Source organism: Triplophysa rosa, linkage group LG1 (genome assembly GCF_024868665.1).
Source record: "Triplophysa rosa linkage group LG1, Trosa_1v2, whole genome shotgun sequence".
NCBI classification, from domain to species: Eukaryota; Metazoa; Chordata; class Actinopteri; order Cypriniformes; family Nemacheilidae; genus Triplophysa; species Triplophysa rosa.
The window spans coordinates 20,877,315-20,904,616 of record NC_079890.1 but is presented as its reverse complement, the minus strand read 5'-3'; the positions used below and the strand labels follow the sequence as shown (position 1 = coordinate 20,904,616).

Here is a 27,302-nt window from a genome sequence, read left to right as displayed (position 1 = left end):
CTGGAGTCGCATTGGTTACCCGTGATGCAGTCCTGGTGTGCGCGAATGTGTGTTTATTCCACTGCTGTTAATGTGTTGTAAACCGAAGTGTGTTTCCTTGTACAAAGACACACACCCGCCTCAGTTAGTCACATGCCCTCAGTCTCACCCTCTTCACTGTGGTCCTGAACCCAGAAGCACTGCACAACATCACCAAACTGATGACAGCTAGCGTCATTTGGGGGTAAACAGGCACACACACACCACACACATAAGGTGGACACATATAGAGTGCTAGATGTACGTTGGTTGTGAAAATTTCTCTCATCAACCCGCTTTGTAAACACATCACACACAGAATCTCACACACACGCAAACACACAGAGTTCCAGATTGTGTCATCTGTGTTTAGTCTGATGTGGTTCTTGTGTGGCTCAACTGACCTCGTGACCCCACAGTCAGAATTAGTCCTGAAAGTCTTTCACCCAGGGCTTTCTTAGACAGGTAGCAACCGCTGACAGGTAACGCTTCAGTGAGAGACAGAAGTGCTGTCTCACGGATGAACGAGGTATGAAAAGAAATAAAGAAAAAGAGAGGGCTGCCAAACAGGTGAGGTGAATCAATGCTGAGAGCACTCTTTGCGTAGCTTTCCTACCTGTCAATCACTCTAGCTCAAAGTCGACTTTTAAGCTAGACAGCGAGTAGCGAAGAGTTTGGTATGTTGCATCTTTTAAAAGATATGAAAATAGGGCTGACTTATTTTATAAAATCTAAATGAAAACATTACTTTTTTATACATATTTACTTAACATTGACATATTAACCTCTTCCTATACACTCCAACCCTAAAAGAAAAAGTTTTATTTACTCTAATTTTATAGCATTTTACAAATTAGCATGTCCCCAAACTGAGTTTTTGTGGATTTGTCAGGTTTTGCTCACTTTTGGGTACAGATTGATTAATTTGATTAAAGGGGTCATATGACACGTCTGAACCGAATATTATCGTTTGTTTTAGATGTAATGCAATGTGTATACACGATTTAGGTTAAAAAACGCTGTATTTTCCACATACCGTGCGTGTTTATATCTCCTCTTTGCCCCGCCTCTCTGAAACGCTCAGATTTTTTACAAAGCTCATCGCTCTGAAAAGCGAGGTGTGCTATGATTGGCCAGTTTACCAGTGCGTAAGTGATTGGTCGAATACTGCAAGCGTATGACGGAAATGTAACGCCTCTTACCATATTTGGAACATCAGGTTCCAAAGCAATTGTGCTGACAGGTACGCCCACCTTACTTGCGTATACATTTGGGCGGTCTTAGTCAAATCATACCACGAACTGACGTAGATTTGTGGGGGTGTGGTTACACGAGGCATTTCAGGCAGGTCTGGGTGAGCATTTGCTTTTAGATAGAATGCATCTTTTGTTACCACACTTTAATTTCTGCAATTTTAGATGTCTAATACATGCATGGGCAACTTATAACACACCAAAGACACAGGAAAACACGTATTTGCGCCATACGACCCCTTTAACAAATTTGATTAAGTAGACCCCCCACACACATCTGCTGTGATTCTGGGTTAATCATCTTTGGTTAGTTTAGATGCTGTTCTTCAGAGTCCTGCTGCGTAAGTGTAATATAGATTTGACCTCTGACTTTAAGGAAATAAATGTATACTGGTCTCTTTAAGCACTGGCTAAGAGCTTGTCCATGGTAGTGAAGCTTGATTTATTTATTTCTGAATAAGAAAGATTGTTATGAAAGATATGAGATGAAAGGTGGGCCAAGTGATTTTCCAGGTGGGCGGAGGGGGGGTAACGAAATATATATATTTGCCCCAAACTATTTACTTTAAACAAACTATTTACAAAAGAACTATTTAGCTTTTTGAATTATTCTTACGTCTAGTATTAATATTGTATATTTTATTTTTACATTCTTATGTATATATTTAGCATACATATTTTTTTTACATTTTACAATTTAGTAACTTTAGATTAAAAGTACAAGTTTTTTCCTCTCATGAAGCATTGTTCGCGGAATGGTGTCAGAACCATCACCCGTCGGGTGAACCGCTAATATTTGATGTAACGGGTGTAATAATTATTCATGTGTCATTTGGGGTTCAGGTCGGGAAATAATACGCGCAGGCGGAACGCGGATCCAGTAGCGAAGACTATTTCGACTCGCCTCAGCTGATGCGAAGCTGCTTTTACACGGTCCTGTGCTTATTTGTGCTCAAGCTCTGCCTGAAGAGCTGGTTTCTAATTGCTGCAAGCTTTGCAGCGTTGAGCATTGTAGCCAATCGCGTGCAACTGATGGACAGCAGCCAGCTATAGTGAAGAATCGATACATTATCACATTTTACTTGTTGCGTGAGAAAGTAAATGGTTTTGTCTACATCATGTGTAATGCAGGTGCGGTTCGGGTCGCGGCATTTTTGTCAAACCGGTAAGGTCGGGTACGAAATTAAATTAGTGCTGCTGTCGGATGTCGGGTCGGGTGTTCCTTTAATTACTGCGGGTGCGGGTTTATCAAACAGGACCTGTGCTGAACTCTGACGCAGAGTTGCTGAGAGAGAAAGTCGCGCTAAGTCCGTTCACTGCAATGGAACAGTTTTTTCACATCAACGGCGGTTCACGGATCCTCTCTCTCAACGGCTCTGGGTGGAGGCAGGATGGGCAAAGCTTTTGATAAGGTGGGCAAAGCCCACCCTGGTCCCCCCGTGGAGCCGGGCCTGGTGTAAATGTAATAAAAGTTTATTTTGAAGTGCTAATAACTGACTGTGGTGTTTGTAACTAGACTCAACTGTTGCTGGCTGTGGTGGAGGACGAGAACACAGCGCAAGAGAACAGAAGAGAGATGGCCGACGTCCTACTAAACGCCCTGACGGACAGACAGCAACACAGACAGACATGGAGAGACAGGTAAGATGCATGTGTATAGATAGAAAAACCCTTAAGTCTCGCGAACCTTGACTCTGACAAACACTCTTAATATTTTTTTGTTAAAAAAATCAGTTGAAGGACAGTCCGTCAGGCTGAGAGAGTTCGCACACACACAAATAGGCATACACATGTGCTGATAGCTCATTGACTTCCTTCCTAAGAGATAAGAGCAACTGAGAGACATTGCCCATTTGTTCCGATAACAGATAGAACTGACCTTACTTCCAGATACACATACCAACGCGCTAGCAAACACTCCTCCTTTTTCTCTTTCTTCATTATTTCCCATCAGAACGGGTTGTGCGTGTGATAATCTGTCTTCATTCACATCAGACCTACACCATTAGTCTGCAGGCCTTGCCATTTTCCCTTTAAAATTCCTGTATCTTAACCTTTACAACATTAAGGGCCCCTCCCTGCCCTCCTATTCCTCTAAAGTGGCCCTGTGAGAGGGGGTCGTCCCCTCTCATTGACCTCTGAGGGACGCACAGGGCCTGCTGGTACCTGTAAACACCATTGATGTTGTGCTGAAACTGCATTCTTATATCAGATAATGAAAACTATGTCTCATTGTGTAGGCACTTGATAAATGAATCACAACCTGGTCCAAAAACACACACTCGCCTGTGCCCAGTTTTATTTTTTGTACTACCTCACAGCTTGGCTTGGCCCTTCAGGGCTGGATTCAGACCAAAAAGCTGCCCGTTCCATCCGTGCATGATTGCATTCTGGTTCTGCGTTTTCCGGTTCCTTCGGGATTATGTTCTGGCCTGGGGGTCCCCCGGGAAAATGCCCAGTATGCACCATTACCATTCCAGCCCTGACTATATTCCAAAATACAGCTACCTTGATTTTACGCTTGGATGCACGTTAACTTAAACAAACAAACACATGTGCACACTCACATCGTACACACACAAGTTTATTTCATCGTATGGGACAGCGTGATTGGATAGGATACCTTCACTTCTTCATGTGCGCACACACTTCAGTGTGGTTGAACTCATCTCTTTCCACTATCACTTCCTGCCTTTGGAGTCAGATAACGCCACTCTACGGACGTCAGGCGCGGGTCTGTGAAGTAGCTGTCAACATATAGCATTAAGGGAGGGGAGGCAGATAGCTCAGCGTAAGGTCAGGACAAGCTGTTGAGATGAAAATGAACTGTGCTGATAATATCTCCTGTGACATGAGGTGATAAACTAACACACAGCACTCACCTGAATAATAGTGATGTATTAATGCTATTATCATGTCAGACTATTATAACAGCTACTCACAGAGTTCTGTTTACAGACATTCATTTCTGACCACTTTTCTTTAGAAGTTACTTCAGAGGCGTGCGCTAAATCATGTCGCTTATTTTCCAGCAAAAGGCTTTAATTGTTTTTAGTATGCAGAAGGCCTGTTCCTCACATTATGGCTTTCTTTTGTCTCTGCATCTGTATTTTGAGTGGTAAAAGGAGTGATGGATGACTGGTGCTGCAGGCTCATAAACATAAGCACAGCAGGCTGATTGATTAAGGCTTTTATTATATTACAGACATTTGCTTTCTTAAACCGTAGTTTAAGTATTGCAGACTGAGGGGCATCTGGACCTGCTTTCAGCTATCTGACTTTCCTGTCTGAGATGCTATATGTGACTGCAGGGACTTATGGGTACTCTCAGGCTGAGCGATGACCTTACTTCGTCTCTCCCGGAAACCCATTGATTTACCTGAACTCATGCAACTCGCCTCCATATCACACAAACGTCACTTTTAAGTATCTGTTTTGGCTATTGGAAAAATAAACAAAACTACAGCAGTCTGCATATTTGACCCCTTGAAAGTATGAATGTAATTATATTACATAAAAAATAATCAAACAGCAAACAAGTGATGCTACATGTTTTCTCAGGGCTTTTCATAGCTCGTTTTCAGTCGTCTTCTAACCACCTGGTTATTTTTAATTGAAAGTATGTTATTGGTTCCCAAAAAGATTTACTACAGCTATATTACCACATTAATTATGGTCAAGTTTTACAAAGTTTGACAAGTTTGTCTTGATTTGTAATAATATACCAATAACACTATATAAGGTTCCATTTGTTAACATTACAGTAGTTAACATGAACATGGTCTACATTACAAATAATGTTAATTTTCGTTCAGCTGTTTATGCACAGTACATTGATTTATCTAAAGTGAACGAACATTAACCATTATTACGATAACATTCCTAAAAACTGTAAAATATGTTTTTCAGGTCTACAAAGGCATTAACAAATATTAATGAATATATGTTCTTATTATAAAGCGTTACCACTATATTCATTGTTTTAGCCTTTGAAACCTTGTGTTTTTATAATGCCTAAGACATTCATGGGTAAATATACATATGTGAGTCTTAAGTGTCCAAGTATTTGGGGCCACTCTATATGCATAGCCATATGTATCAGTGTGGTGTGTTGAATATTCTAAAATGATTATGCCGCGCCGTTTCTTCCACAGATCAAAACCCAACTCTTTTGGAAAGAAGAACTCATAAGGATTAATTTGCATAGACAGACAGAAGGGGTTGACCTTGTGGTTATGTTTCATCCATACGCAAGCCACAGATTTGTGGGTCAAAACTATTGATCTTTAGCCACCCCATTATGCCTCTATAGACATGATGCAATGGAAAGTTTGCGTAAAACCCACACACAGACACACATTGAGATAGATCCCACTTTGCTCGGTTAGATCGTCAACTCCTGTCACATCTACATCATTCCATTGACCTCTGTAGGGGTCACAGTCCATTCCTGTGGTGGGAAGATTGCGTGTTTGAGAGGTGATGAAGGGGGCAGTGCTGGGAACAGCTGTGTGGTTTGTAGTGACCGTGCTAACTGCTGTAGGCTTTGTAAGGTCATTATATGATAATGAAAATGATTACTGAATTACATGGGGGTTTAGGGGAGGGGAGGGAAGCAGGCTGAATTTGATAAATGATCTCTGAAAGTGCCCATCTGTCTCCACCCTCTCTCTCTCTCTCTCCCTCTCTCCCTCTCTCCCAGTCTGCCTCGACCTGGTATTTCTCTTATTATTAAATTTTTATGTCTCTTAACATTTATTTTCTTTATTCCACAAAAAAAAAATGTTTGAGAAAATGTAATAATGTGTGTCCAGCATTGATAGTTTTTTCCTGATTTGCAACCGTACTAGCGCTTCCACCAGCAAGCACAGTTCTGGGCTGAAACAATGAATTGATCCTCTAGACCCACTGGTCTTGACCCAGGAATTGCTGACGTTAGAGGTCAAAGGGCAAGATAATATCCTCATCAATTGTCCAAAACAAATCAGGCTGGCTAAAAGTTACTGAAGCAAAGCAAAGCTAGATTGAATAAAATGCATTAGAATAACTTGCATTAGAATGAACTATTAGCAAATATAGATGTGACCCTGGACAACAAAACCAGTCATGAGTCACACGGGTACATTTGTAGCAATAGCCAACAATACATTGTATGGGTCAAAACGTCTTGGTTACAGATGTAACCTCAGTTCCCTGATGGAGGGAACGAGACGTTGTGTCGAGCCGACAGATGGAGTTCGTCCCTGAGAACCAATCGCTTCCGACTTCTTAGAAAAGGCCAATGAAAATTGGCGAATGAAATTTGCATGCCGGACTCCGCCCCCGGATATCCGGGTATAAAAGGGAGATGACGTGCCTCATTCATTCACCTTAGTTCTGAGGAGCCTGAGACCTCTCACGACTGCTGCAGTGGGCAGCACGTGTTGTGGCAAGAAGGACACAACGTCTCGTTCCCTTCATCAGGGAACTGAGGTTACATCCGTAACCAAGACGTTCCCTTTCTGTCGGTCTCTCGACGTTGTGTCGAGCCGACAGATGGGGTTCCTATGGAAAACGCCACAACACTGTGCCCTGTCACAATCTCTAGCGAAGCGACGGTGACTGGCCTGGGCGTGTCAGCCGTGAGTGCCTCTGCGAAATTGTAACCTGCCAGTGGGTAGGTAGGGGGTCCCAGAGCTTTACTTGAAAGGTGGGAAGGCCCCTGCCTTCGGCCTCACAGGCGGCGGCCTTGTTTCTCTAACAGAGAGAAGCCGCCTGGTACCATAAGGCCACTGGGTAAGCGCTACTTCCTCAAGTGCGGGATGCGCTACAGAGACCACTTCCTACCGCAGGGAGGAGTTTAGAGGAGATGTCCACATGGTCTCACCGAAGAGGGAGAACTCATGGGAAGAATGTGCGGACTGAAGGAGTTAACCGTGAGGTGGAGGTCCACCTAGGGAGGTCATGGGTTACCAAGGTGGGAACCAATCTTGAGGATACATCAGACGGAACCGCCCTGCTGGGGGGTTACAACATCCGTTAGCACTAGGTCCGGTTAGAGCTATGTTGTGGATAACTCAGTTGGTACCCAGCCTAAGGGGCAGGGCTGCTCTGTCCAGCCCGCCCGCAGGAGGTGCTTGCTTAGTGATGGATGGAGTGCCTGTTCTTCACCCAGTGGGGGAAGAAGGGAGGCTAGTTTAGTACGCTGACCCCCTTAGGAGAAAGGGGGGAAGGTACTGTCATAGGCGTACACTCTACCTGATGCCTGCAAGACTCGAGCCGATACCGGTTTTACGCAGAGGCTGTAGGACCTCGCGAAGGTGATGGGTGTAGCCGAACCCACAGCTCTGCAGATGTCTGCCAGAGAGGCACTTCGAGCCAGTGCCCACGAGGAGGCTGTACTCCGTGGGGAGAGAGCTCTCACCCAGTGGGCGCAGGCGATCTTAGGACAGGTACGCCGTAGTGACGGCGTCCATGATCCAGTGCGCCAATGTCTGTTTGAGACAGCCCTCCTTGCTGATCTCCAAAACAGACAAAGAGCTGCTCAGAGCTCCTGTGGCTCTGCGTGCGGTTCAAGCAGAGGCGCAATGCGCGTACTGGACACAACACGGATGGGGTTGGTTCTTCCTCCCCGGTGGGGAGCGCCTGTAAGTTCACCACCTGGTGTAGGGGGAGTGGTGGGAACCGGGCCCGGCCCGGCCCGGAGAGGAGATCGCCTCTGCTGTTCTACCTGCCTGGCGATGATGTAGCACAATGCACCGTCGAATGAGAGTGCTTAGGCTGATGATTATCCTCGACATTGGGTCTTGCAGCAACGTCGAGTTGCCGAACACCGTCGTGTAGAGGGTGAGAGCGGCTGTGATAATACCCAGACGATGATGTGGCACAACGCACCGTCTATTGAGAGTGCTTAGGCTGCTGATTATCCTCTACATTGGGTCTTGCCGTGACGCAACGTCGAGTTGCCGAACACCATCGTGTAGAGGGTGAGAGCGGCTGTGATAAACGCCCAGAGAGAGAGAAAACTCTTAGAAGTGGACTGTTGGGACGGGGCAGGAACCGTCCCGGATCGACCAACCAGCAATGGAATTGCTGGGGTCGGGCCCGAAGGTATTCTCGATCTCCCTGGGGTCTTCCCATGACGGCCGCTTTGGCGTCCGCCGCGGCTGCTGACGGGGTGGTGGTCTCCTCTTCGATGTCTCGAAGAGGACCAGGGCTGCTGGGAAGCAGACGGTGCATACCACCCTTGCTGCTGTAGTCCTGCCGTAGTCCTGCCGTCACGGAACGGGAAGCAGACGATGGTGGCTGCACAGGATCTCAGCAGCCAAAGGGCGGTCGAGTCGCGGCTGGGGAGGATATACTTGATATCCTCTGTCTGCTTCATTACTGTTGAGAACTGCAGCTCGACAGTATCACCAAAAAGCCCCCCTTGCGAGATGGGTGCATCGAGAAAGCGGACTTTCTCGGCGTTTCTCATCTGTGCAAGTTTCAGCCAGAGGTGTCTCTCCTGGACCACAAGTGTGGACATCGCCTGACCCAGGGCCCGCGCGATCCCCTTGGTCGCCTGTAGAGCGAGGTCAAAGACGGCGCGGAGTTCCTGCATAAGCGCTGGGTCGGTCTTATCCTCGTGGAGCTCTCTCTGCGCTTTGGCCTGATGGACCTGCAGGATGACCATAGTGTGGAGAGAGGGGACAGCTTGGCCTGCAGCAGAGTAAGCTCTCGACACCTCAGATGCTGAAAAGCCTACGTGCTTTGGACGGGAGTCTAGGTCGAGCCCCTGGGGGACATCGACGTATCCTCTAGCTGCCCCACCATCGAGGGAAGAAAGGGCGATGGAACTAGTTGACGTGTACGCGCCGAAGGGGAGCGTTCCAGGTCGTACTAGGTTCCTCATGCACTTCCGGGGGAACACGGCACTGGGGGGCGAGTGCGGCTTGGAGCCGCTCTCAAGCCCGAGGTACCGTGTATCCAGCCGCGAGCGTTGGGAGAGGCAGTGCGGTGCACCGCAACCCAATGCCGGCGGCCTGGGAAAGCATGGCTGACATTTCGACGTCAGCTTCTTCCTGAGCTCGACCCCCCGAGGGAGGGAGCGTCAAGGAATTGTCGGAGTCTGATGCCAGTAAGTCACCCTCCGATGCTGCAACAGACATCTCATCATCACGTACCGTGTCCGATACGTGGTTGAGGAACAAGACGGTGGTACCGTCTCATGGGGAACGGTCAGACGAGCGAGACGAGGTGCGAACCGTCCGCGAGCCAGTGGCTGACGGATTAGCGCTCACAGTAATCCTCATACCACCCTTGCTGCTGTAGTCCTGCCGTAGTCCTGCCGTCACGGAACGGGAAGCAGACGATGGTGGCTGAGTCCCGTGGGAACACAGCCACCCGTGACGCAGTGCGGGCAGGACGTATCCACAACATCTGCCCCAGCGTACTGGAAGCAGACATCGTGTCCGTACCCCCCTCCTCGATGAGTGCGTTGCACCCACGAGAACAGCGGGACATGCCACGCTGGAGAAATTTGCTCTTTTAGAGAAAAAACTCGAACACTTCTGGAACCGCCGAGACGCCCAGGGGAAGTTGCCGCAGGAAGGGACAGTCCGCTGCACCACGTCGTAGAACCGGCAGTCTTGTAGCGAAGTCTGTTGATCATGAGCGAAGGCTCCGAAGAACAAAAGGTGAACCAATGAGGCACGCCGTCTCCCTTTTATACCCGGATATCCGGGGGCGGAGTCCGGCATGCAAATTTCATTCGCCAATTTTCATTGGCCTTTTCTAAGAAGTCGGAAGTGATTGGTTCTCAGGGACGAACCCCATCTGTTGGCTCGACACAATGTCGAGAGACCGACAGAAAGGGAATTTTTCCTTGTCAAAAATCATTAGGATATTAAGTAAAGATCGTGGAATTTCCTACCGTAAATATATAAAAACTTTATTTTGTGAGTGGAAGCAGCAAAATCGCGAACCATAATAGCCGGAAACATGCCAAACTTCTATCGCTGCTGCCCCGCTCTTTGAGAATTACCCACTCAAGTTTGGTATCTATGTAAAGCTTAGAATTTCCGTTTAGGTCCATCTCAGGTCCATCATTTTGGGGGCAGTTGTGGCCTAATGGTTAGAGAGTCGGACTCATGACCAGAAGGTTGCCGGTTTGATTCCCAGGGCCGGTGGGTAACAACTGAGGAGCCCTTGAGCAAGGCACCTTACCCCTACTTGCTCCCCGGGCGCTGCAGTGATAGCTGCCCACTGCTCCGGGGGTACGTGTGGTCACCACTTGCTGTGCGTGTGTTCACTACTCTCTGGATGGGTTAAATGCAGAGGTCACATTTCATTGCCTTGTACTTGTACATGTGCAGTGACAATAAATTGAATCTAAATCTAAATCTAAAAATCTAAATCTACTCTCCACAACGTCATTACAGCGGTAAGCCAATAGGTAGCGTTAAACCAAACCTGTTTCTTCTTTTCTTCTTCAGCAGTCTGCTATTAAATCTCTGGTTCACACCTTTAAATGCGATTTTGGATTTTTTGCAACCTCAGATTCCAGATTTTCAAATAGTTGCATCTTGGCCAAATATTGTCCTATCCTAAGAAACCATACATCAATGGAAAGCTTATTTATATCAATTAAAAAAATGACCCCCATTTCTGGTTTTGTGGTCCATGGTGAAATGTATAGTGAGAACACCTGATGTGGAAATGTGATGCATAGTGGATATTGTGTTGCGGTGTAAGATGCTGAATTAAATTAGTTTGGAAGTAAAATTATTTATAATTCAAAGCATTTTAAAATGAAGAATGTGAAGTAGCATGTTTGTGTGCATGTTTGTAATGTTTATTGCTTATTACCTAGGTAAATTGAAATGCATGGTGCCTCGGTTCTGCGGGAGGTTCACAGACAACGTTTTGGCAAAATAAAAAGTGTATCAGTAAAACTACAGGAGAGAGAGAGCGAGAGAGCGCTGTTCATCAAAATGTGGAAAAATGATCTCATCCTCCTCCAGATACAGAATATGTCTCTGAGGTTTAAGTGGACAGAGCAGATTTAAAGCATGATTTATTAAAGCATGCAGGTCATCCAAAACCAGTTCTTTTATGAACACAAAGGGCAGGAGAACAAGTACTTGGATGCATGAATGGTTCTTTTAAAAGCTGTCGTTATTAATCATTTTATCTGTATCGCATACGATTTATGAGCTTCTCAGGGATATGGTTAACCCTGTCTTTCATCGTACAGTATTTTCTTGTGTTGTTTGGAAGTGTCTCTAATAATATTAGAACCGAGTTAATCACTAGTCCTCAGGAGCTTTGAATGAACGTGTGTAATGTGACAGTAGTGGAAAGTTTGTTTGCATTTGAGTGTTGTATCCTGGAGCCCGCAGCTGCCCTCATCACTCACCCTAGTGCATGATCTCTGACCTCAGGCTCTGAATGTCTGTATTTCAGTGAGTGTTCCAGTGTGTTGTGACCTCTCGTACTTCACCTGGGTGGAACCTTCAGAACAAAACTGCCACGGGCTGTCATCGCACACTCACACACGCGCTGCAGGGTCACAGAGTTCAGAGGGCAAGCAGAAGTTTCTCTCTAGACTAGAACATCAAATGCTAAAAGTCACACATACATAGACAAACATGATTACTAACTTACCTTCACTTTGGAAATACAAATTGAATAAAATATAGTTACAAGTATAGCTTGCTTTGCTACTCCTTGTTTCTTATCTGCAGCAAGTACAAGTTACACTTGACTTGCCCATAATCCCAAGTTACTATTTTTGAACAGTGTTGGGTAAATTACTCTGAAAAAGTAATCAATTACTAGTTACTAATTACATATTCAATAGTGTAATTAGATTACTGTACAAGTTACTCTCTCCAAAAAGTATTTAGTTACTTATTACTAATTACTTTCTATATCCTACATCAACCTTGATTAGTTCAGTGATTCAAGGATAGACATGAAATGGCTCTTTTTTAATTCATTCAAATAAATAATATAAACTATACATAAAGTACTCTTATTTACTGACCAAAGTATTACAAATGTGAGAATTATACATTAAAGCATTCATTTTAAAGTTAGACTTTGAATTTTGATGTCAATTCCACTATTGCACACACATATATTACACAAAGTATTTAGTTTAATTACATCAAAAGTAACTGTATTTAAATTACAGAAAAAATAAGAGTAATCCCTTACTTTATTTTTTCAAGTGAAAAGTAATTAAATTACAGTAACTAATTACTTAGAAACTAGTTACACCCAACACTGTTTTTGAACTATTAATATTGTAACTATACAATATTAAAAACTACAAATATGTATTATTAGCACATGTTACACTGTTTTTGTACTGCAACAAATGCTAACAATGCAAAACATCTTAAATTCCTTTACTAATAACAATGTAACATTTAGTAATTACTTTTTAATAAGTAATGCAGTAATCATTAGACACGTTGCTCTTTAGTTACATATTAACACATATTGCAGTTGGCTCTTTGTATTCCCTAGCCTCACTTTCATACACACGAAGATTCACCGGTTGTCGTCTCATGAGGAATGGGGTGTCTCCATAGCTGTCAATCCAGTGCCATATCTTTTGTCCCAGCAGTGACTGTGTCCCTCCCACCAGGGTCCAACAGGAGGCAGACAATAGAGCTGCTGTCCCAATGTGGCGAGAAAAAGACTGTTCATGTCCATCTTGGATGAGAATGGACAGCCTAAGCCCGCACATGACAGCTCTGATGCTGGGGAGACCTTTACAGTATATCACATATACACACGCTCGGGCAACCCACCCTTAAAGGGGAACTTAGTATTAGTTTTACCTCTAAAGTTGCTTAAAGCGATAACACTTATGTCAGTAGTTTAAGAAAATCATGGAGCTGGTTGGTTCATGGGGGCCGCCATGTTCAACAAGATCACATGACCATCCAAACGTCTTACACTTCTGAAAATGCTCTCCAAAGTGGATCAATTTGAAGACGTTTTGCTGTAAATGAGCAGCTTTTGGAAAACGCCAGTGAGGACGAAGAGCTTTTTTCAAATATATCAGGATTAGTGTAGAAGTAGCATACAGTAACTACACATAAGACTACACCCATGTGAAGATGCAGTCTGGTTCTCAGGGCCTATGATGTGTGTTTAGCTTGGCACCGCTTGCTACATTTACAGCAGCGTTTTAGCATTGCTGGCTAGATCTTCTTATATGTTTTACCGTAGGCTTCGGCGCTCACGGGCGAACACCTGGTCCCGGCCTTCGGTAAACACACACAGACGTATTCTTCCACTGGTGTGTCTCCGCTCAGAGATGTAACAAATGTATATGTGTGTGTTTGGGTGTGTTGCTTTCATCATCGGCAGAGCTGTAATTAGTGTGAAAGTGATGGTTGGGCTTAAAAAGCTGTAATCTAATTTGTCTGTCTTTATCGACACAAACATGTGTGGTCCCTCCCTCGCGACGTGCGTGCGATGTGTTATTACCAGTAGAACGAGCGTCTGAGAGTTTGATCATAAATTACTCTGATATGTCTAAACCGCTGTTTAGCAATCATAAAGCTATGCATGACATACCCACCACGGCTGTGGCCCCCTTGTGCCCGCTCTCATATGCCTGCGGCTGTCAGGAATGGAGAGTACACGTAGCGACCCGCTTAGAGAACCGCCTGGATCTGGGCGGACGCCAGTAGGCGCTGGAATGCCACTTTGAGCGTTCAACAGTCATTCTTATTATATTTGTTTGCGGTGAGAAAATAAGTCCTATTTGTTTTTTTGGTTGTACGTTTGTGGTGAGCAAACACAAACAAGTACAAGGAGTTACACCCAAACATACACAAACTCCTTCTGCATGCATACTGTCGAACACATGTGGCGTTTTTCCTAAATGGCTGGGCATGCGATGCCTGTTCCCCAGCACATGGAAGGCTTCATTATGTGACCAAACTCTAAACAACAGTTTACCAGAGGACATGATTCAGCAAGTTACCTCCCCGTGTAAAACTAACGTTTCTCGGATGCGTCCAAATGAGAGGGGAGAAAACCATTAAAAAGAGAAATTGCTTTTGGTTTTAATTGCTCAGTTGGTTTAATAAAAACAGCATCTCGTAATTATACTTCGTGCAGCGATGGTAAATGGTTTGCCGTGCTTGATGCAATTATGATCACCGCAGAAATTCAGGGCCCCAGAAAACAGTCGCACACACTGCTATTAAGCGTTGATTTTATATGGAATAAGAAACGAAGAAATGCGTGAGGCAAACCAGAGCGGTGCAACGTTATTGTGAACCCGGAAAGGCCAAAAACAGCCCAAATTGAAACAGGCGTGTTGAGTGACTATATGTGAACAAGATTGTGGTGTCTTTCTTTGTGAAATACCCTTTTACCACTGCTGGGCCATAGCTCGTGGCATAGGCATGACATTTGGTATCTATATTAATACGTTTCAAGGACACGAATTTCCCCATTTTTTTCGTGTCACTCATCACTTTTTTTTTTCGTGTCACCAGCACGACTTTCAATACACAGACCGCGTGTGTATGTACATTTATATATTCATAACCTGATATCATCGTAAAAAAATACCTCACCCCAAACCCTAAAATCACAACCGCAAAGTCTAATTTTGCTAAAAACGTGAGTTTCAAGAGGTGGCAAAGCAATGATAAATGGCTACCCTAACCCTGCCCCTGAACCTAACATCACAGGGAAAAAGTCAAAACATACGAACGAGATCGTAGGAAATAGGAATCCACACGAATTACCCACCTCGTAAAAAAGGTGTGAATTCCCATCAGATTGCATTGATATATAGTATTTATACATATGAAAGATATCATGTATTAAAACACTTTAGATTGAAAGTCGTGCTGACTGACACGAAAATAATTTTGCGCTGACGTGAAAAAAGGGGTAATTAATAGATTACAGTTTGTGGCAATGTCACGTATTCCCTTGAGACGTTGTTGGCTGGACACAGTAAAATATTATAAATGCAGAAAAACATTGATTTGTAAACAATATGAAGATATTGTATCTCAATTAATTTCAAGAGTCAAGATTTTTGAGTGTGATTTTATTGCTTTTGTATGAATGTAAAACGAGTTTTGATCTTTTTAATACATATTTGTCAGCTTTTGTACTTTGTGCACTTGAAGTCAGTTTTAGGGTAACTTTGTACAGTAAGGTGCATTCCAAACGCAGTGAAGAACTGTTTTTTTCTGTGTATTTTAGAGTTCTTTTCTTAAAAAAACAGGTATCTTGGTCAGTCATAGAAACACAACATAGGTTTTAACTAGGGATGGGAATCGCAGGGTACCTCCCGATACGATTCGATACGCGATACAGGGCTCACGATACCGATAATATCACAATGCGCCGATTCTGCGATAATCGATATATCGCTTGGCAATTCTATAAAAATACATCTGTAAATGAAGGGGGAAAAGGATCTATTAGATGAGCATTTTTAGTGTGTTGCGACTCTCTGTCTTTAGGTTTGTTTATTCTTGCGCTTGTCTTTGGACTGTGAGTGTCTGGTGACTCCACACGCGTCTCCCAAAATGGGGGTTTGCGGCGCGTCACGTCAAAGCGTTCACGCTATGAGGATCATCGCGCATTTCAACGCAAGTTTCGCCTCGGCTCGCCTAAAGTTGAGCTTTATAAAAACTATTAAAGCTTTACAAAACAATCTGACTTCTGAAATACGTGAGAATGAGCTTTTTTAATATGCACGCGCAGATACCTGCACCCCTGCACGAGCACTGCGGGTGAGAGAGAAAGCGCCGGACTGGAGTGAATCACGAAACTACAGACTGAAAGAAGGTCTAAAGAATATTCCCAACTTGCAGAGCGCCGAGTTAACCACGTCTACTTATTTACATTCACTACGAAATCCAAAGTGCGCCCAAACTTTTGATTTAAAAGACGCTGGCGCATCTCTAATTTGTTGTTGGCAGCCTTTATGCTCGTATTTCTTCTCCGCTGTGAATTACAATTTCCATTCATCTGACCATCCGTAATCTGGGAGCGTCACCACAAGAAATATGTGGGTACTGCCGTTCTGGTAAGCACAGTGTAGGTATGAATTTAGATCTTTTGTATTTGAAAAAAAATCGATACTTTGTGCCAGAGTATCGATAACGTCTCGCGGGCTGAAATGTTGCGATAAATCGCCATATCGTTTTTTTCCCACCCCTAGTTTTAACTAAGGAGATTGTTCTATGCATGTTCCTGCATAGTTCATATACTGACGTCTGAATCATGGCACAGTAAGTAAAAAGTCCATAAATAAAATATCCCTACGGTTGCATCTTAGAGAAAATTACCCCCAATATATGTTTTCTCCGCTAATCACGCAAATCACAGTTGTGTTGACTTAACGAGGTACTCAGCAATGTACAGAGGATTTACTGTTATGTCACCAGTGTTGGGTTTAACTAGTTACTAAGTAATTAGTTACTGTAATTTAATTACTTTTCCCTTGAAAAAGTAAAGTAAGGGATTACTCTTATTTTTCTGTAATTTTATTAGTTACTTTTGATTTAATTAAACTAAATACTTTGTGTAATATATGTGTGTGCAATAGTGGAATTGACATCAAAATTCAAAGTCTAACTTTAAAATCTGTGCTTTAATGTATAATTCTCACATTTGTAATACTTTGGTCAGTTAATAAGAGAACTTTATGTAGTTTAATATTATTTATTTAAATTAATTAAAAGAGCCCTTTCATGCCTATCCTTGAATCACTTAACTAATCAAGGTTGATGTAGGATATAGAAAGTAATTAGTAATAAGTAACTAAATACTTTTTGGAGAGAGTAATTTGTACAGTAATCTAATTACATTATTGAATATGCAATTAGTAACTAGTAATTAATTACTTTTTGAGAGTAACTTACCCAACATTGTATGTCACTGATATCCGTTTCTTCTTTTTATCTAAAAAACGCTCATATTTGCCGGCCAAAAATCCTTATTTTCACATACAGTGTTATACGATCGGAAATAAGCCTGCCCACACACTCGCTGATCGAAAATCTAATATGGCGGCTTTGTGCAACTAGCCCATAGTTGAGGGAGGGAGGTGTCGCCCTTGTTACGCGCATGTGTGTGTAATTAGTAGCTCATATCCTTGACTCTGCTGAAGTGACATGTACGTTAATGATAGTGTTAGCTCTCCTTAATCTCTCTCTGCAGACACACACTCGCTCCTTTTGCCCCTGCACTGTTAATTATTTCCCACACCGCTGGAGCAGAGTCCTCTTCGTGGCAAGCATATTGTGTCTGGCAGCCGAGCGGAGGGTTATAAATGATCCTGAAGGTGAAGATGTGACTGTGAGGAGATAGTTATGAAAATTTCATCTGTACATGCGTTACGGCTACAGCTGCTGCTGTCAGTGGAGAAATTAGTGCGGGTCAGGGCTGTCAGAGAGAGAGAGAGGGGGACCTGTCAGACCCCTAAACACACACTCAACGCAGGCTGTCCCCAGGCTGTCTGTGTTCATTACCAAACATAGACAGGGATTCAGCAGGCAGGTGGAGCGATCCTTTCAACCTCACCTATTGCATTCAGTTGCTGTCTTTGTGGAGCTGTGTCTAGCTATGAGACAATTTCCATGAGGGCCTGAAAAATATGATTAATATTCCTGTTATCCCTTGAGGGGCAACGTAGATTTAGAGCAGACAGGAGCAGACAATCACAAAGAAGGTATGGGTTCCATTAATCCTATTAAAAATAAAGGTGCCACAAAAGGTTGTTCACAGCGATGCCATAGAAGAACCATTTTTGGTTCCCCAAAGAACCATTCAGTAAAAGGGCAATTCCATGCAAATGTCACCTTAGGATGAATACTATTTTTACCAAAGGTTTTCACCATACTGATAGGTCAAGTGTCAATATTTGGTGGATTAAATATACGCGTGAACTCTCTCTTGAAGTTTTAAAGCATTTTTTGTGTTTTTAAAGCATCATTTTCCAGAGTCAGGTAAGTGAATTGTCACATCCATAACAGTACATGATCGTCATAAATGGGCACATTAAAGTTTAAATTTGGTAACTATTTTACATGGTATTCCATTTGTTTGGTTTTATTATTTCTGATATCCTGACTCTATCATCAGAGGTTTAGCATAATACATTTACATTACATTTTTATGCATTTGGCAGATGCTTTTATCCAAAGCGACATTGCATTGTACTATACATTTTTTTTAAGTATGTGCAATCCCTGGGATCGAACCCATGACCTTGGTGTTACTAGCGCCATGGTCGAACCACTGAACCACAGGAAAGCTAAGCAGGAGGCTCAATTTATTGGTAGTAACTACTTTCTCTGAGAGTTTATATTTCAAGTTAAAAATGTCACATCCATAACGTCGGAATTGCCCAAAAAGGTTCTTAACAGAACCATTTCTTTCTTTTGATAGTCTTAAAGAATTACGGTGTTCCAATCATGTGTAAATTTCTTTGTTTGGTTGAACAGAGAAATATATTTGTAAGAATGCTTGTAAACAAACTGTTTTTGGACCCCATTGACCACCATAGTTGCAATGGTAGTCAAAAGTGCCCCAGAACTGTTTGCTGTCCTACGTTCTTCAAAATATCTTCTTTTGTTTTTAACAGAACAAAAAAATATAAAGTAATTTTTCCTACTATAGTCATAGTCATATAGATTATAGTTATGTACAATGTGAATATAGGCCTACTGTGAAAAAATAATGTTAAGTTAAACCGATGACACCAAAACAATTAATCATTTTCCACAGCTGTACTTGTCAAACAAAACAAAGTAGGTGATTTCAACATGGTAGCCACTATGCATGGGCACTAACCTTATGAAGAATAGAACTGAATTACTTTTATAAAAAAGGATCTTTATTTTCTGTCATGATTGCTGAGTGTGAAATTCAGTCATATACATTTCTTTACGAGGGTTTTTGCAGCGCCACTCTCTCCTAAAACTTTGTAATTAATACAAGCCTGGCCCGTCATCTCCGCTCCCTCACCACCAACGTGCAGTTTCCAGAGAATTCTATTAGCCCAGACCAGCAGCTGTTAATTACCTTTCTACATCCCTCGCTCTTAGACAAATGAAAAGCTCTGGTACAGATGTACGATAGAGTGATACACTGCCTTTCCACTCTCTCCCATAAAGCCACTTTCGGAAATGGGTCATCAATCCGCTGTTGATAAATGTGTTGGGTTGGTAATGAGTGTCTTATCGGGGTGGGATTAGTGCAGAGATTTTTTGTAATTAGTGTACCAGCACAGCCCACCGCCGCCTTCTCTGAGGTGTTTGTCTGTGTTTTACTCGAACTGAATTGTGTGTGAACTTTTTGGCGGATGGAAAGAGTCCGTCTGTGAGGGAACGCAGCTTATATAGAACTTTGACATAAAAACAGTGGACTAATCCACAGCCAAGTGCTTTACAAAGAGATTTCAAATGACGCGCGAAACATCGGATGGCCTGGATAGAGGAATGAGGCTAAAGATGGGCAATTATACTAATAATGGCGCTATTGTTTGAGTGTGTTTAAATAAAGCTTTTGAATATATTTAAGTGTGTGAACTTGATTTTGTAATATTTTACATGCATACATTTATGAACCGCATCTGTCGATTATTTTGATATGTTCATCAGTTTACAGTAAAACAAGCGAGAGAAGCATTTACAGTAATGCACTTACACTGGAAGCCTGACTGGAAATTCATGTTTTTATAAATCACCCTTTTGGTGTGAGAATTCTTCTCGTCAGAAATGAAAGTGCATTAGTGCATTAGTGTTGAAACAATTCCCTTATGTTTTTGCCAGCTAAGGGATGAATAAAAAATGTCACCTTGTAATGGAATAGATGGCACAGATGCAGTCTGTACACTTGAGTTTAGAGATTACCCCCAATATTACTTTAATAATCTTTTGTATAATCATTGCTCTCAGGTAAAGACACGTTGTTTTCTCCACATTGTCTAGTGCTGATTCAATCGAACCCATTCTCCTCAAATTTTCCCCATTGTGCGTCTTTCCATCGCTAGTGTATACAGCCTCTGGTCTGCCTGCGAGTCCGCTCACTCAGAGGTCACATTACCAACCGACTGCTGGGGGCCTTCAGCCTCAAGGTACCCACTTAAGCGCCTGTGGGAAGAAGAAAATTCACTTTTAACTTTCTTCTCTCTTTCTCGTCGCTTTGAGATATCCGCTGCAACTCATTTTTGTTTCCTCCACTCTCCTTTCAGTTCGTTTTTTTCTTGCTCATGAAATCACAATGCGATGTATTCCGCCCGAGGGGCAACCATTCAGAATGCCGTTTGACACAGAGGAACTGAATTCCTGCTGCTCTCCGCTGTTTAAACGACCCCATGAGCTCGGAGAGGCCATCGAAACGCACACATCTCTCGCTCGGGCCGCGCTCTGTGGCTTATCTGACATTTATGAGGCTGTAAACTGCACTAGCGGGTCCACTAAAAGATATCTGATAAATAAACACATCAGGCTCAGTGTATTAGAAACTCTCCCTCCGTGCTTATTGATGCTTTATGGGGATGTTTTTAGCTTCTCTGCTTACATTTATTTCTCCGATGCTTACTCTGAAAGCGAAATGATGAATTTAATTGGATTTTTGAGGAGAAATAAACTAAAAGAATGTGATTTACAGGACTGTAATGCATGAATCATTTCTCACAGCCATCAGCAATTCTCAATTAGCACTATGTAGAAATTTGTCTTGTGAATATTCTGTAGGTCTGGCTCTTTTGTGCTGTGGTGTGCTCTGCGTTCGGTGGGTCCGGTGCTGTTGCTTTGACAGATGTGGTGGGTGCAATTAAATGACAGGTGATTAGTAGCAAACATGCTTCTGCTTTGACAGCGCACTGCCACACTGACATTTGAATGAGTTGAGAGAATAAGCACATGTTGTTCACAGGAAGGTGATGGTGGGTCCCACACACAAGACACGGTAACTTGCCGCTCATTAATAACAGGAAGTAGAAGCGACTGTTGGGAATGGTAAGGTATATGCGTATGATTATGAATTATGTAATATTTTGTCAACATTTTATTCATCTTGATCACATTAACATAAGTTTGTGTGTATATGAGATGGTGGTGTCTGTGGCATCTGTGATGGTGTCATTATATGTTAATGCTCAGAAATGTAAATCCAGATGTGAAGATGTGTATACAGTTAATTGTGTTTGTAACGAGGAAGGCGGAACGAGAACCGTGAGGGAACGGTGCGAGGCCGGTGACGCGAGTCATAATGAGTGTCAGCTGCGCGTTACACCGGTCTCGCATCTCTCACGGAGGAGCTCCGGAAAGCATAAAAGGACGAGCGACAGGAGTGTACGACGAGAGAGGACCAGGCCTGCACATTATGTTAAGATTTATTTATGTTTGTGTGGCCGGCAGTTGACCGCGAGGTAGCTTTACTATCGTTTTGTTTGTTTATTTTATTAAAAGTTTGGTTGTCGTTCGCCGCCTCCTTCCTTCCTTACTTTGAACTGTATTACATTAAATAAAACTTAACAATGTGCAGGCCTGGCCCTCTCTCGTCGTACACTCGTCGAGATTGGTGTAACGCGCAGCTGGCACTCATTATCACTCGCGTCACCGGCCTCGCGCCGTTCCCTCACGGCTCTCGTAACGCCTTCCTCGTTACAGTGTTATCTAAGCTGGAGTTGTTGAAGCTTGTAGTTTGTCAAAAATTCTTCCCTGAAGAATAAAAAGCTACATTTCAGTACCTGTCTCTAATGGCTGACTGTAGTATGCAGCGTGTGCAATAAAAGACTGTGGTCTCTCTAATTAGTAACATGCAGTATCTAATAATGAAGTCTAAGTGGTTCCTCATTACGCGCTCCTGGAGCTTGATTAAAATGTCAAGGTTTAGTGAGGACAGATTTGGCTAGAGGGTCTTTATTTTTGTGTGTCTGTGTACTTTGTAGTAGTCAGTAAATATCTGGGCTTCAGCTTGTTTCCAGCCTTTTGATTAATTGCTGACACCAGCTGTAGCAGACTGATTCATTTCACTCTGAATTATTTTAAGTGCAGCACGGCTATGCCCTTCCCAGCAGCTCTGGAGTTAGTAGAAGTTTGATGTATGCATTGTTTTTGTTTCTGTTGTGTTCAGCAGTTTAAGTGACTGGTCTGCTCTCAGTTAATAATAGCTGTATATAATATTATAATTGCACATATAGTAATACCGTCCGTTTTGCTTTTTTATGTCTTGCAGCTAGTCCGTGTCTTAGTCCTTTTATTGTGACTTTAATTGAAGCACACTGCATCATTTGCATACTACAAATTGTTTGATTGTATAGACACCTTTTCTGTTTGTAAACATTGTGACGTGTTTTTGTGGGCTGAGCTTAGGTGGAGGCAGAAAGATCCCCCTGACTGCATTACTAATGCTAGGTTGCACATCTGTGCTTTTTGACAATGACTAGAAAAAAATCAGATTAAATTTAACATGTAAGGTCACTCACTGTCTAGGACTGCGATTGTTTTTGAAAAAAGTTCACTTTAACACGAGGAACCTGGCCGACCTGTACACACTCACTCAATGGATCCAGAGACGAACTGACAGGATTACCTCCAGTTAAGTGGCCTGACATCTACACCTACCAGACAGAGAAACCAAGTGTGTATAGTAAAGAACTGAGAGCGTATACGTCTATAGATGCCTGCGTGCACTAACAGTGGCAAACATTAGGAAATGCATTTACTTGAACACAAACCTGACACATAACATGAGCCTTCTGACGGTTTCCTCTCCCTTTATACTAATGCACTTTTGACAACTAAAGAAAAAGAGATGACAAACAGTTTTCTGTGATTAGTTTTTGGCCGATAGTTAACTGCTAGTTGTATAACTAACAAAATTAGCTAGCATACCCTATGCGTTCAAAAGTTAACGCTAACGTTACGTTACGTGAAAAGAACCTTGTTCCCCAGTTTATGATTAGGTGGGCATACAAGATATTTTTAGACCCAAATCATAATCCATCCCAACAAAAGACAGTAGTTTTTTAATCTTAAGTGTTATGAAATGAAACACGAGCATTTTTGATGATCGTTTCTGTTCAGTCCGCTCGTTTTATTGTGTTTAACTACAGATGTCGTCAGTGTTTCTTTTAGCAATGGCAGCAGGTATGTGTTAAAATATCAAATTGGAGACTGTATTCTGTCGATTGTGGCACTAAACAACACAACAAGATGATATTTTAAACTCCTTATAGCTGAATCTGTGCTGGTTTGTATTGGCTGCCTCCAGTTTTCCCTTTGTTTTGCCTCCAGCTAGTGCCGTGGCGTAAGTGTGACGTCGGCGCAAAAGGGGTCTATAGTTTAGATGACTTCACTATTTGACAATCCAGGGGATGGTTATAAGAATGAATAACTTCCCCCTTCTTTTTTATTTTGTAAACAGCATTACATATAGTACTGGGTGAAAATCTTAAGCCACAACTACATTTCAGCAATGGTGTATGGGTTTAATGGAGCAATGGGTGTAATGACCATATATTATTATTTCTCAGTCTTTTTATTAGAATACAGCAAGAAAATACAGCAAATGTGCATGCAGTAATAAAAAAATAGAAAAACCAGCTTCTATAGACTAAAGTGGTAAGTGTTTATTGTGACCTACACTTGAACAATAACAACAATCTCCGTAAGTTCAGTACTTTTGTCTAAAAAAGCCATTTTGTCGTGATTTTTTTCTTTCTTTTTGTATACATATACAACCGGTCAAAAGTTTTAGAACACTAAATCGTTTTTTCATATTTTTAGCAACATTTTAGAAAAAATAGTAAGCGCATCAAAACTGTGGAGTAACGCAAAAGGAACGATGACAATTATGTTGCCACAATAAGAAAAACTTAAAACATCTTCAGTCACCTAGAATTTTCAGAAATGGTTTCATTTTATGATGTCATTTAACAAGCAGTTTTTTGGAGTTTCACCCTGAGATGCTTTTTAAACAATATTGAAGTCATTTTTTGCTCTTTCTTCATTATTCAGTCAAAGGCGTCATTTAGTCATCATCATTTACTCATCCTCTTCATTCATTTCAAACCTGTATGACTTTCTTTCTTCTGCAGAACACAAAAGAAGATATTTGGTCTGATCTAATGATGACAGAATGTACATTTTTGTACAACTATGACTGCTTTTCCAGCATGACTTTTACCCATTTATCTTTTTCCTTTTTATCCTGTCTGTTATACTTTATCCTGTTTAGAATCCCAAAGTTTTTGTTTTGTTTTTAAATGTTTAATCTATAAAGTACATGAAAGAGTGCTTTCTATTGTATTATAATCATGGCTGGTATAAATTGCATGTAGTTAATGCTGCTGGGATGGGGGTCTCTGTGCTTTTATAAGTCACTTAGAGTCAGTGTATCATACGCTGCGCTGTAGATCCCGTGTGTTAAATGGCATTTATTCAGCCAGTTAGTCTGGGAAAACATATGGTGCCATTTGGAGCATCAGACTGTGGCATGCTGTTCCTTCTTAATTAGAGCAGAGCTAGTGAGTGCCACACTTAGCACTCTGTCAATTTCCCATGCACCACGCAGACTGAGGTCTCACAAACACACACAGTTACACTATACACACTCTACACTACACAATTGATGGCAGTAGATTGCCTTTCGCTGTTTCTCTGTTGACGTTGTGTACGTGTAGGTGCTTGGGTGTATCATTAGGAGCAAACAGTAGGTGTAAGGTTTGATTTCCGTTGAATGTTGTTGTTTGGGTCATCTGGGATATAGTTAGGGGGAGAAAGAGAGAGAGAGAGCAGGTTGGCAGGACTGCAGGTACTAGTCACTGCTGGGATTTTACTCAGACAAATCTAGTTAGAGGCTGTAGATAAATATGTTCTTTCATAAGCAATGAGCCTCTCATAGTTTGTCCCAGTCTCTGCTCTTTTTATCCTTTTCTATTTCATCACCCTTCTCATTTTTACCCATATTGGAATAAAGAACACATGGGTGTCCTGTTTATTTAAACATTTCCCCATCAATATGCTAATGAAAAAATCAGATAGCCTTTGTTATAGTAAATAAATGAGAACACATCTCTCTTAAGTTACAGAATAATGTAAAAGTGTAATCATCCCCTTCTCCTTTTACCCACCTCTAGTATTTTTAAGCACACAGCAAACATCTGCAAGTACACTTAAGACCTCGCTCATCTCTCTTTTCAAATGTTTATGCCCAAACTGTGTGTGAGAGCTAGCAGACAAATTAGCATATACTGCATTTATATTTCAGCAGCATTTAAAACGCATATCTTCAGTCCTGAATTATGCATGCTGTACAGAGAGGTGCTTGTTTTGGAGCCACCTGGGAGCCTAGTCTGATTTATTTATGTATTTGCTTTTGGAAATGAAATTAATTATTTAAATGCTTGTTTTTATTTAATCTGTCATTGTTGTCATAGTTGCGATCTGTACATTTTTTAGAGAGAAAAACTTGAAATTCTATGCCTGTAAGTTCAATGAATGTGCAATAGTTTAGTAATGAGAAAAAGCACAAGGTTAAGGAACTCAGGTGCCGCTTTAGCTTTTCTTTCTTTGCATCTGTGTAAGTAAATTCATCCGCATCATTATCTGCATCATTTCCACTACATGTTTGTGTGTATGGGTATGTGTTTTTAGCCCTGTGAATGTAAATCATCGCCAGCGATGGCAGAGTGAATAATTCAGATCATCGTGTCCCTCCGAATGCGGCGTAAGCAGCGCTTGATTGTCAGATGGTTGTGTAATGGTAAACATGTCTTGAAGACTCTCATTTATTATGGACAAACCTTTTCAAATTCTCTTGGATGCAAAAATGCCACAGATCAGATAAATGCGCAACGTGCGCTCCTACAGAAATATCTGAATGGCTTTAAGATGTCCACATTATCTTGCTTGGGTAAATTGGATGAGACACGATCGGTCGGGATACAGCGAGTGAGGAGATGTTTTATGTATCAGGGTGTATATTCATCACAGACTAAATCATACCGTCAGAAGCCCTGGCGTGAAGCCGTGACACTGTGACAATACGCTGTATTAATTCATTCACTTTACGCCTGTCAGTCATGTTGCTAAACTTTCCAAGGTGGGTGTTTTCTCCTATTAGTGGCTATTTTCATTTTACTGTGTGCAGTAAAAAAACAGATCAGTGGCATTTTACACGGTTAGCATTAAGCCATTATTTAATTTAACAGCTGCTTTGTTAGTGACACGCTTGCTAACAAGAGTTTCCTCATGATGATAAACTGCAGCTTTTAATAAACACTCTCATCTCATAAACAGCACTTTCAGATGCGTGCTGGCCTGGGGCAACTCATAACACCATTTATTACACCTTTATTAAGTAGTTAATAGAGTGTAGAGGCGGTAGGAGTGAGGAAAGTAACCATCCCTAATGGGAGTTGGGAATCGGACCAGGTATCACCATTTTTTTGTTGTTTCTTTCCCAAGCGTCTAGTTAGTGCACACTATATTTAGCTCGGCGGAGAAGTGTTGTTGGCCCGTCCCGCACCTCTGTAATTTTTCTGTCTGGCATGAAACGTTTGGCACTTAAAACCGTTTACTAGAAAGGTGTATTGGAGTCATGCTGTTAGATACAAAGAGTTTGGTTGAACCGCAGAACAGACCTTGGTCTAAACGGAAAGCCAAATAAAATTACAAATTATTTGTAGAAGGGTTAGTCATGTTTTCTTGTGGGAAGAAGAACTCTCTGTTTTTGAACTTAAAATATGCTATCGATTTGTTGTTCTTTATTTTACTGCCTTGCTTTAAAGCATTTGTTCGTGTGCCAGTACTAATCTGTCCTCCATCTTCTAATGGCTAGAATGAGCTACTGAATCATTTACCTTCTTTCTGTCTTTTCAAGTACAATGTCTTCTTTGTTGGATGAGATTGTGTTTGTCAAGAGGAGTGGCGGCTTCCCTTGCTGAGAGCACGTTTTCGATCCTGTACACAAAAGTCAGACATTTTCTTATTATCTCTTATTAAAGTTACCTCTGGGTCTGGATATCTAATTTTGCTCCCTAACTCACTTTCT

The 27,302-nt window shown here is 42.1% G+C and overlaps 1 protein-coding gene across 1 annotated transcript in view; it reads left to right on the top strand.

Moving 5' to 3' along the window:
• The window catches only part of fto (FTO alpha-ketoglutarate dependent dioxygenase), a 133,695-nt gene that overhangs the window by 53,907 nt on the left and 52,486 nt on the right, over window positions 1–27,302 (top strand). The window contains exon 8 of the mRNA XM_057337847.1: window positions 2,788–2,912. Coding sequence (XP_057193830.1) covers window positions 2,788–2,912 — 125 coding nt within the window. The remainder of the gene's footprint in view (window positions 1–2,787; window positions 2,913–27,302) is intronic.